This window comes from Dichotomopilus funicola, assembly GCF_033296635.1.
Source record: "Dichotomopilus funicola strain CBS 141.50 unplaced genomic scaffold C8A04scaffold_44, whole genome shotgun sequence".
Lineage (NCBI taxonomy): Eukaryota > Fungi > Ascomycota > Sordariomycetes > Sordariales > Chaetomiaceae > Dichotomopilus > Dichotomopilus funicola.
Genome location: NW_026944065.1, coordinates 222,000 through 232,684, shown reverse-complemented (window position 1 = coordinate 232,684; position 10,685 = coordinate 222,000). Strand labels below are relative to the sequence as shown.

The window sequence follows — 10,685 nt, the reverse complement described above, 5'->3', positions numbered from 1 at the left end:
GGGAGTGTTGAGGAAGTAGGTAAGGAAGAAGAGGGAAATAAGGGGCAGGAGGGCGATGAGAAGGACGATGAAGAGAAACAAGACAACAAGCAACAGGAGGTTGAGGGACAAGACGTGGGAAAAAAAGAGGGTCACGGTGTTGGTCAGTCGGGGACGGTTGAAGTGGACACGGCAGCGGTACAGGTGGAAGGGTAGTGAATAACCAATTATGGGTACGCTATATTGTAATTACTTCCAGTCATTATCTCAATTTCCCAATTTCACTCTCCTTTCCAACCTCGCATACCACGTCCTTTAGACATACCTCCCGTACCAAAACACATTCCGGCCCTTACACTCAAAACTTCCTCCACACTGACGCGATATCCCTCACCTCGCTCACCTCGCTCGCCTCAGCCCCCTCGCCTACGCATGAATAGCCTGCTGCACATGCGGATAAACCTGCACCATGCGATGATACAAATCCGGATGATCGCGAATCATCACCTCCGGGTCCCACGCAGCCGCCACGAAAATCGCATCAATCCCGCTGCTGATCGGCGTCGTGAAAACATTGCAGATCTGCAGGCCGATCAAGAACGCGAAAGCCACAACCACGGGGGTGAACCCGCCCGACTTGTTGTACGCCGGGTCTGTGAACACCAGGTACACGTAGGCTAGCAGCGCGCAGGCGTACCCCACAAAGGTGCCGCCCATGCCGAGGACGGGGCCGATCAGGCATTCGTTGATTAGGGCGTCGATGCCGCGGTCTTTGATCATTCTGTTTACTGTTAGCGTTGCTGTATCGTGTATCGTTGGGAAGGTTGGTTGGGAAGAGGGGGGAGGAACTCACTTCCAAGTGTCCTTGGCCGCGGGAATGTACGCCTTGCCGTACAGCGCAATATGCGCAAAGGCATACCGGTTCAGGAACTGTACCGCCCAGTCCAGAATCCCAATCAGACACCCGACAATGCAGAACATGATCGTGCCCACAATATCTCCCTGTGCCGACGCCTGCGACTGCGCGGTCGAGGCCAGCTGCCGCAGGAAATTGATAATCGCCACCACCAGACTGCCCAAACTAATACTCCCAAAGCTGTACGTCAACGCCCGCTTCAGCGCGCCGCGCGTAACCTTCGTCGGGTAATTCCGCGAGTTAAAGTACCACGACCCATACACCCCCGCAATCGTCGTATGCAGCGTGTTCTTGAGCCACTCCGAGATCCAGTACGCCGCAAACGTGATGAACACAATCAACCCGATGACCTTGCCAGACCCACATCCGCCCGCACCCGTCCGACACGCCGGGTTGTTCTCGCTCGGCTCGTACTTGACGTACACGCTGACCAGCGTAACGGAATACCACGCCGCGAAGGCCGCGCCGAGCAGGCCGCCGATGGCGCTGACGAGGTAGACGTGCCCGTGCTTCTTGGCGACGTGCATGGAGGTTTGCAGCATCAGCACGCTGAAGGGGATGCGCTTGCGCCAGCTGATGAAGCAGATGACCATGAAGACGGCGAAGATCAGGAACACGATGCCGCCGGAGTAGTAGCGGCGGGTGAGCATGTAGATGGCGGTTGCGAATCCGAGTAGGCAGTTGAGGATGCCGGTGATCCAGATGAATTGCTTGGTGAACTTGCGTGCGAGCCACATGTATGAGTAGCTCAGCACGATGGCGGTGATCAGCACCCAGAGGAAGAGGTAGATGGTGTGTGTCGTCAGGCCGAATGAGTTGAGCTGGCCGTTGATGCCGCCGGAGTTCTCGCGACGGGTGGAAGCTGTCTTGTTAGCTCACTCCCTCTCCCTGTGTGTCCGCCGCTCTCTCCGACGAGGACTACCAGACTCGAAGATACATCACTCACCATAGCCATTGATCGAAATAGCCGACACCGCCGCAAACCCCGCGACCGTCAACAGAAACAACACTCCCGCCCACAAATCATTCCACTTGGGCTTCGCAATCTTGAACGTCTCCTCATACGACGGTGGCTCGCCCTTCTGGTCTGGCGGGGGATACGACGGGGGGGCATAGCCGCCCTGCTGCGGCTGCTGCTGATACTGCTGCTGCGGAGGTTGGCCCTGGTAGTACGCGTTGGGCGGAGGAGGAGGCTGTTGCTGGTTGTAATAGTTTGCGGCGTCGCCGCCGCCGTAGTTGGCCATTTCGAGATTCTGTTTCGTCGCTATCGCGATTCACAAATCGCCGTCGAGCGTGCAGGGCCGATTCAATCAATGTTTTGATCAATTGATTTTTTTAGTTGTTTTTTCTCCGTTCTCTTTCTCTTCGCGCTAACCAGCGTTGTCCCGGTTTCTTAGGCGGGGCGAACAATCTTGGCTCAGGCGTCGTGAGCCGAGCGTGGTCAATCGCCGATCTCAATCGGAAAACGCCAAGAATATGGAAGACGGGGGACACCGCAAAGAAATACCCAGGATAACTATCGGTCGCCAAATACCGGATGAAACTGTTCCACTAACAATTGATGTCGGACAAGAAAATTCCAGGTCGTTCACAGCCGTCGCTCAGCTGCAAAAGTTGTCGGGGGAAGGAGGACGAGGGAGTGGGGATGACGTCAAAAAAATGTCCCAGGTTTGTTTGTTGGAGCTGAAAGCCGAGCGCACAGAGCTTGCGGAGCCAGCTTCTGGATCGACTCGATCAGCTTTGCGATCGGGGCACTTTCTGCACGTTGCAGGCAGCTGATTGGCCCGAGCTTGTCCCGCGAATCTTGCCGATCGGCGTTCCATTCTTGGCACAAGTCACACCATTGGCTGACGGGGGCTGGGCCACCGGGCCGGCGACTTCTCATCACAGGGAGTTTTTGGCTTCGTTTGCTGCTATTTCTGTGACGCATCTGATATCTGTAACTTTCCTGGTCGCGTCGGGTCGCGGAATGTTTTATGTCATCATTTTCCGGTATCATTTTCTCGTATAATTAATTGACTAGGACTTTACTGTCGCTGTTGACGATCTTGGGAGTGGGGATCCTTGCTCAACGTCATGAAATTCAGCATCCGGCTAAGCAATTCGTTTCAGGGATTTCAAGACGTCGACTAATTACGGCCAGAACCGCGAATTGGGGACAAAATAAATCTTAAAACTTGCGTTGGATGCCGAATAACCCCTATTTAACAACTAGTGATGAAAATGGTAGTTTCCGAAGCGACGATGGGAATATGAATCCAGTGTGCAATGCCGAGAAACAGTGGCTGATTACACTGGTACCAATTGATAGCTTGAATACGCCCCGCCGAAGCAACATATACATGCCAGGGTACCGCCTAACTCTCAACAGCGGTTCGACGTCCAAAACCGAACAACACCAATGCAGTCTTCGATGTCGGCTTCTCAAGTATTATGCGGCAGGAAAATTACCTTAACATTGAATCTAACAAGCTGTTTCAACAGGACTAATACAAAATCATAAGACTCATTACATCGTCACGTCATATCACAGCATAAATAGCAATTATAGACCCGTCCCCATACATACCACCAAACATGGCCCTATAATGTACCTCAGCCAACACGATGTTAACATCCATCCTTGATAGCCCTCGCCCCTCATACCCGCCCTGACGACCCAACCCCTGAATCAGCCACCCGCGTCCCCTGCGCCCTCCTCGTTACATTCGCTGCCCTAGGAACCCTTGGACTCTGTACTTGGCCCTGGCTCTGCGTATGGGCCTGACCCTGCGTATGAGCCTGAGCATGAGTATGAGCCTGAGCATGACCCTGCTCCCGAGTCTGCGGATAACCATCCATCGTCTCGGTTCGATGCACAGCCCGAGTAGGATATGTCTGGGCCGTCTGCAGCGTCTGGTGAGTTTTACCCGTCGCTGCGGTGCGTGTTACCCCTGCTGTCCGGCGTGTTGGTGTTGCGGTTGTTTCGGCTGTCGTCGCGCTGTTTGTGATGGGTTTGGCGTAGGCTGTGTTGCCCTGGCGTTGGAGCGGACGTGGTTGTTGTTGTTGTTGTAGAGGTTCGCGTTGGAGCAGTTGTTGTTCACGTTGACGTTGGGCGGTTGTGGTGGCTGTGGTGGCTGTGGTGGCTGTGGTGGTGCGGTCGGCCGTTGTGTAAGAGCTTTGGTATTCCCTTGCTCGTTGTCTCGCTCGTAGAAGTTCTTCTGGTGTTTGCTGTTGTCTTGTTCTCTGTTTTTGCTGCGGTTGTTGCTGTCGTAATTGTTGTTTCCCCTTTGCTACCCGGGTCTGCCTCTTCATCTCCTGCTGGTACATTACCGGCGTCGGAAAAGCGGGGAGCGCATCCTCGTCAGAGTCTTCTTGCTCTTCCTTCTTCTTTACTACCTTCCGTCTCTTCGCAGCCGCATTCGCCCCCGTCGCGCCCACAGTAGTACCTGCGGCAGCCGTAGAAGTGCTATTATGAGTAGCAGTAGCAGCAGCAGTAGCAACAGAAGCAGAAGCAGCAGCAGCAGCAGCCGCCGTAGCCTTCCCATTCCTCCTCACCGCCCTCGCGGCATCCCTCTCCTTCGCAATCTTCGCCTCCAGCCTTAAATTTTTCGGCGGCGCCGCAAACCCGCTCGGCGCTTCCTGCGCGGCATACATAACCGGCACCGGCCGGTACGCTTTCAACACACGCATCCCCGCGTTGCGCGACTTAAAGCGCCGGTGCTCGAGGTAGGTCATCAGCGGCGCCATGCCGGCCATGTACAGGTCGAACTGTGTCTGCCGGGGCAGTTCGGCGAAGCGCTCGCGGTAGTAGCGCAGGTTGAAGCCGGCGCTGTTGGTGCCTGTTTTGGAGGCGTGGGTGTTGGTGTTTTTGTTACCGGTGCGTTGCCAGAATTTGTATTTGCCTGGTTGGGAGGGTTTTTTGGTCGCGGTCTTGTCGCCTCCGGAGAAGACGCGGGTCCACATGGTTCTTTTGGTAGTGCGTTGTTCGGTTTCTAGGTGTTTTGTCAGTTATTGATGATCAATGATCCATCCCGAGGAAGTGGTAGACTTACCTAGGACCTCCATCGGTTGGCCATTCTGGCCTGCAACGACTCGTCTGGTTGTTCTCGTGGTCGAAGTTTCTGCTTGCCGTGGAGAGGCTAAATGCGCATATTTCTGCGCTTGTCGGGGAGAGGTCAAATTTCCGCGTGTCTGCGCTTGTCTTGGAGAAGTCAAATTTCCCCGTGTCTGCGCTTGTCGTGGCGAAGCCAAATGCGCGTATGCTTGCCCCTTTTGGACGGTTCGCACTCCCGCGCCGGCGCCGGCGGCGGGTCTCCGGGTATTCATTCTGGGCCCAGAGCTACACCTTGGGAATGAGGACGGGAATTCCAAGGGGCGAGGATGTTTGGAGAAAATAAAACACCGACTCGAATTCCATCCAAATCCCGAGAAACGCAAGAGTCGCTGGAAACATAATCATCCTCAATGCAAACACGGATCCTGCCACCCAAATACACTTCTGCTGACGACGTCTGATATTTTCAGAAAGTCGGGGGCCTAAAGGGCCAAGGCGTCTGATAGAGCCAAGGTTTCATCCGTGGGGAGAATTGAGGAGGGGCAGTTGCCGTGTAACCGCGGAGCGCGAACTTATGCCTGCTTTCGCTGGGACGTCTAAAAACTCGATATTGGCCGATCCGGGTCGCAAACCCCGGCGGCCGGCTTGGCGGCCGGAAAATGTGGGGTTCCCTGTTTGAAACCCGGGCGTCCGGCGTTCGGTGATCGGCCGGTGATCCGAGACCCGGTCGGCAACCGTGGCCGCCGAACAAATTTGTTTGGCAATGGCATTTTGAAACAAATTGAGGGCATAAAATAGTTCATAAGAAGCTTGGCCCAGAACTGTGGTTTCTCTTGCATTTGATCGTTAGAAGTTATTCCACGAGGTAGCAAGGGTTGAGGTGTAGTGTAATACATAGGTAGAGAATGCACTTCAAGTGGGACCGTGCATTTGCTAAACTCACACATAGTTTTCCACTCGTCTTGCTTGCTTGTCAGTTGTATTATTGTGGTGCGCTTAATGATTGTGTTGGCGGCGTGCTATGGGAAGGTTTCAAACGAGGCGTAACCGTGGCTTTTACAGTTGGTCGGCGTCAAACTAATTATTTCCTGGATTGATTTCACGTGCGTCGAGGTAACAGTGAGTGTCCTCAAAGAGAACCGCCTATGCCTGCATACCTTTTATTCGAGACTATCGGTCAAAGGAGCCGCGGGTGGCCACACTCTGCTGTCGGGTCCAAATCATGGCTTCCGGCCTGTTAAGGCTGGCCTGAATGCCCTGAAAGCCTTCCTGATGGAGGCTTGGGAGAAGGGGAGAGAGGGTCGCGGATTTACCCAATTAGTGCGTTGGCCCCGCCATTGAGCCCAAAGGTTTGTCGTGATCTCGATATGATGCCTGATTTCAATGCCAAATTTTAAAAGCAAAGAAGAAATCATCAGTCGGCTTGATATGGTTTAACTCGGCAACATTCGGCAAGGGATGGAGTAGTGTGACGTGTAATCATTGAAAATGTGTTAAAGGGTCTAGGAAGGTTGACGTCTTGCAAACGTCGCGGAAAAGAGATCCGAACTTGAAGCTAAAAAGCCGTTTCCGCCCATTTATCCAGGGCCGACCACCCATCCCTAACGTTCCATTATCAAGTCCCGCCCTTAGGTTGTTGAGTGTCTCTTCCACCCAATCCATCCACCGAGATCAACCGCCGTTCAGAGAGCTCGGGGACGCTGCTGATTAGTTGAAAACGTCCTCGTCACAGCACTCATGGACCACATCCCACAGCCGTTTGGCGTCGTAGGTGTTGTCGAACCGAGCCTGCAAGAGCCTGTCCCGATAGGACCCATTGGCGGCCACCGTTGCGAGCCAGCCACTGACGGAGTTGCGAAGGGTCGTGTAGGCGCTGATTTTCTTGCGCATAAACTCCAACTTTTCATGCTCGGTAGCTTCGGGGCTGAGTGAAGCCGTGCCATCGATAAAACCTCGAAGGCCGTCGTAGTCGAGACAGCGGAGGATTGTAAACTTCCACTCGTGGTAGTCGTAGCCCCTCTCGCCGTCGAAGTTGTTGACCACGGTGCACTCGTCAGCCTTGCGGACGGCGCCCGACGTCTCGCTGTCTGAGAACGACATTATTTTGGGCCAACTTTTGGCGGTGTTGTATTTTGGTTCTAGACACTTCTAGTTAGCAGTTTGTCAAAGAATTTGTCTCGTACTTTTCGATCAATATCTGAGTGGACTCACCAGAGACGATCGCCTGTTTGTTGTGGAAGATGTAGATTTTTGGCTCTCAATTTCAGCGTGTGGTGGGAGTTTCGAAATGGAGGGGCCAACGTTGATCTGGCAGGAGATAATTGCAAATCGTGGGGTTGATTTCTCTGCCAAAGAAAAATTTCTTGCGGTTCCGGCTCTCGACATGGTGGTATATATATAGTTCCCGGCCAGGCCCTAACGAATGCCTCCCAGAGCAGAATCCGTTCGGAACTTCCGGGGCCTGTCGTATGTGCCTAACATACCCGGTCTTCTTGCACTTTTAGGGTGGAAGAGGTCTCCAGCTTCCAAGTCGATTCACGTTCCCTAAATCGCAGTCGCAGCATCACCATGCTTCCTTTCTTAACCTCTAAGGCAACGACTAGGTATAATATACCAATATACATAACGTACCTTTCAACTATACACCACCCCCTTTTATCACCCAGTCACATCAAAATACCCCGCCCTCACGGGCGTCCCAACCCAACGGCCTCCGCCTGTGGTCTTTTCAAGCTTGTAGCCTTTCGAAGCTAGAAAGAAAATCCTCGGATTGGTGTGCTGTATTGGGGCGAAGGAGAAAACAACGCGAGGTGTAATGAATGACAATGTGGTAAAGGGTCTAGGAAGATTGATCCCTGGTAAACCTCGAAAAAAAAAGGCAGAAAAAAAGAAGAGAAAGAAAAGAAGACGAGGATAAAAAAAGAGGAGGAAAAAAAAAGTTGAGAACTCAACGCAAGCCCTTTCTCACTGGCAACGAGGTATTCACCCCCAACGTTCCATAATTCAGTAGGTAATCAACATTTGCCCACTTAGGTTTCTACTCTCTAACGCCTGTCCTTCCTGCTTTGGGCCTAAACCAACTCCGAACCAGAAACCCACCGCTCCCATCCGGCCGCCGAAATCAACTGGCCCTAAAGCAGCTCAGAAACCCTGGAGACTAGTAACCGCGGCAATAGTTTTCCACCATATCCCACAGCCGCTTCGCGTTGTACGTGTTGTCGAACCGAATTTCCAAGAAGTCGTCTCGATCGGGCAGATCGGGCGATTCTACGTCAACGCTTTCGAGCCACTTGCGCAAGGAGTCGCAAAGGACCGTGTAGGCAGTGATTTTGTTGCGCATAATCTCCAGCTTTTCGTCCTCCGTGGCTTGCGTGCCGAGTGAGGCCGTGCCGTCGATAAAGCCTCGGAAGCCGGAATAGTCGAGATAACGGAGGATTGTGAACTTCCATTCGGCGTAGCCAATGCTTGGCTTGCCGTCGAATTGAATGACCTCGATACATTGGTCGGGGTCGGGGACGGCTTCCGATCCCTTGATTAAAACCGACATCGTGTTGGCGGTGTTATGTTTTGGTCTCGGACTAACGTTACCTAATTACCTTTAGTTAGTAATCTGCCAAGCGATTCGTCTTATACCTCTCGATCAGCATTTGAATGAATTCAACAAAAGATTGTCTTTGTTGTGGGCTGGATGTCTGAATCTCAAATTTGAGATGTCTTGGATGAGGGTTTGAAGGTAACCTAATTAAGTGTGGGAGTGGTATTTGTGGTTGGAGGGGTGGAAGTTTCAAAATCGAGGTTTGAACGAGGAACTGGCAATAAATAGTCGCAGATCATGGTGCGAATCTTAACAGAATTTCGTCGCAATTGCTGAGATCTGGCGCGTGCGCTGAACAGAGGCGTTGTTCAAGGATTTTATGGGCTGGGAAAATTTCCAGGTTTCTAGTTTGATTCAAATTTTCTAACCCCACCAGTCCCCCTTCCAAGCCCCAAGGCAGCCACGAGGTACCAATTTGCTTAATTTACCTTTCAAATTCACCAACCCCCATCACCCAGTCACATTAAAATACCCCGCCCTCACAGGCGTCCCCAACCCAACCTTCTCCACAAACAACGACAGATCAAACCCCAACGTCTGTCCCACCTGCTCGCGCTGTACCATAAACCCGTCCTCGGTCTCATACAGCAAGCTCACATACCGATGTGGGTACGGCGGGTTCTCGGCCGGAGGAGCGGGGCCGACGTAGGGGACGACGGCAGATCCGTCTGAAGAAGAGGAGGGAGGAGTGAGGGTGTAGATACCTCCTTCCTCGGGGTTTGTGGTAGAGGGGGTGAAGCCGGTGAGGAGGGAGTGTAGGTTGGTTTGGCGGCCTCCGGTGGAGGGGTTTTGGAAGTTGGTTGGTCTTAGAGGGGAAGAGAGAGTTAATTAAACATCATGCTGTTTTAAAAGGTGTGGTCAAAGGATTTGATGGCAGGGTGTAATAGTGAGAGTTCGGAATCGAAACTTGACTCGGGACGTACACGTCGATATCTGTCAATGTTAGTACTCGTTCTGCTGACTATAGGAGTTACTGGTAGGCGAGCATGTAATACCTATCATCATCCACAGATACGACGGACCCGTCAGGGGCGCATCGCTGGTCCCAATCGTGGGTTGGTTCGCCGTGTCTAGTGATGGCGTCTTAGGCTTCCGCAACGAGCATTGGGGGCAGGGTATTCAGGTCGTGACTCAAGCCAGAATTACCTGTCTTCTCAAGGCTTGCGCCCGGTGTTTCCACGGTTTTTGTTCCAAACACAATCTCGAGTTTGTCTGCGACCTCCGGGACGAACCCAGCTGGGGTTTGGGCTAAGGCAATTCCAGCCACCAACAGCGCGAATGAGAATGGGAACGAGAGGCTACGCATGGCGGCGCGGTGATAACTGATAATGGATGAGTCAAGGGAAGGGACGGGGATGATGGGAAACAAGTGCAGCGCGAGTATGCTCCCGTTTATACCGTACAGGAGCCTCTTGGAAGATTAAACATTAACCGTGTGCTGGTAATTATCCACCAAAGTTACCAATTCTGTACCCCAATATTTTATGCAGCGAGATCTAATTATCCGTTCCCAACAGCGCATCTAGGAGATGTTGCAAGTCGCCAAGGATATCTGGGTAAAGTGACTTAATTTAAACCTTTCGATTCCAGACGGCGATCCCGCTATGGACAGTAACGGCACTTGACTAGAAGAACCAAAGATTGCCGGGGTCTCCCTCAAAGCTTGTCGTCACTTTGCAGTTTTATGTCTCCACTGGAATAAGTCTTATTTTCCAGACCTCTTTGACCATCCGTCTTAGTGTAAACTTGAAGACTAAATCAAGCTGGCAAAAACAGTAATGAGGATGGAGGTTACGTTTTCTTTTACAAAAGACAATCGTCATTGCAGCATAAAGCAGGACCCAGCTGGTGGTTCGTTCTGAGCCTCCATAATTAGCATTCGTTTTCTTCCCCTCAGTAAGGATGTTTATACACGCTAACGTGTGGCAAGTGTTTGTTTAACGATGCTCTTAGCTCATGCACCTTTAACATCTGGGTTGAACGAAGCGTGATTCGAACTTAAGCCTTCACAAAGTGCCAGAGCAGGGTCTGTACAGAGGAAGTGTGGATGCTTACCACTGCACGAACCGGGCTTATAACTGTTGCAACAGACGATTGTCCATTGAAGCAGCAGGTAGGACCCTTCGTTGCTATGACATTTTCTTAGTAAAGTTTTCGTA

General features: G+C 52.3%; 5 protein-coding genes across 5 annotated transcripts; all 5 read right to left on the bottom strand.

Moving 5' to 3' along the window:
• Positions 1 to 405: 405 nt before the first annotated feature.
• Positions 406 to 2,139, bottom strand: C8A04DRAFT_29950 (plasma-membrane choline transporter-domain-containing protein; the record flags this gene model as incomplete). Its single annotated transcript, XM_062781198.1, has 3 exons — positions 406 to 760; positions 833 to 1,757; positions 1,842 to 2,139. The coding sequence occupies 3 exons, from the start codon at positions 2,137 to 2,139 to the stop codon at positions 406 to 408; spliced, it is 1,578 nt and encodes a 525-aa protein (XP_062635871.1).
• Positions 2,140 to 3,535: 1,396 nt separating this feature from the next.
• Positions 3,536 to 4,942, bottom strand: C8A04DRAFT_29949 (uncharacterized protein; the record flags this gene model as incomplete). Its single annotated transcript, XM_062781197.1, has 2 exons — positions 3,536 to 4,869; positions 4,930 to 4,942. 2 exons carry the CDS (start codon positions 4,940 to 4,942, stop codon positions 3,536 to 3,538), a joined length of 1,347 nt encoding a protein of 448 aa, XP_062635870.1.
• Positions 4,943 to 6,638: 1,696 nt separating this feature from the next.
• C8A04DRAFT_29948 (uncharacterized protein) lies at positions 6,639 to 7,031 on the bottom strand (the record flags this gene model as incomplete). Its single annotated transcript, XM_062781196.1, has 1 exon — positions 6,639 to 7,031. The coding sequence occupies one exon, from the start codon at positions 7,029 to 7,031 to the stop codon at positions 6,639 to 6,641; it is 393 nt and encodes a 130-aa protein (XP_062635869.1).
• Positions 7,032 to 8,088: 1,057 nt separating this feature from the next.
• On the bottom strand, positions 8,089 to 8,478 carry C8A04DRAFT_29947 (uncharacterized protein; the record flags this gene model as incomplete). Its single annotated transcript, XM_062781195.1, has 1 exon — positions 8,089 to 8,478. The coding sequence occupies one exon, from the start codon at positions 8,476 to 8,478 to the stop codon at positions 8,089 to 8,091; it is 390 nt and encodes a 129-aa protein (XP_062635868.1).
• A 498-nt stretch (positions 8,479 to 8,976) lies between these two features.
• Positions 8,977 to 9,832, bottom strand: C8A04DRAFT_13235 (phosphatidylethanolamine-binding protein 4; the record flags this gene model as incomplete). Its single annotated transcript, XM_062777632.1, has 4 exons — positions 8,977 to 9,331; positions 9,450 to 9,459; positions 9,522 to 9,596; positions 9,673 to 9,832. 4 exons carry the CDS (start codon positions 9,830 to 9,832, stop codon positions 8,977 to 8,979), a joined length of 600 nt encoding a protein of 199 aa, XP_062635867.1.
• Positions 9,833 to 10,685: the final 853 nt, after the last annotated feature.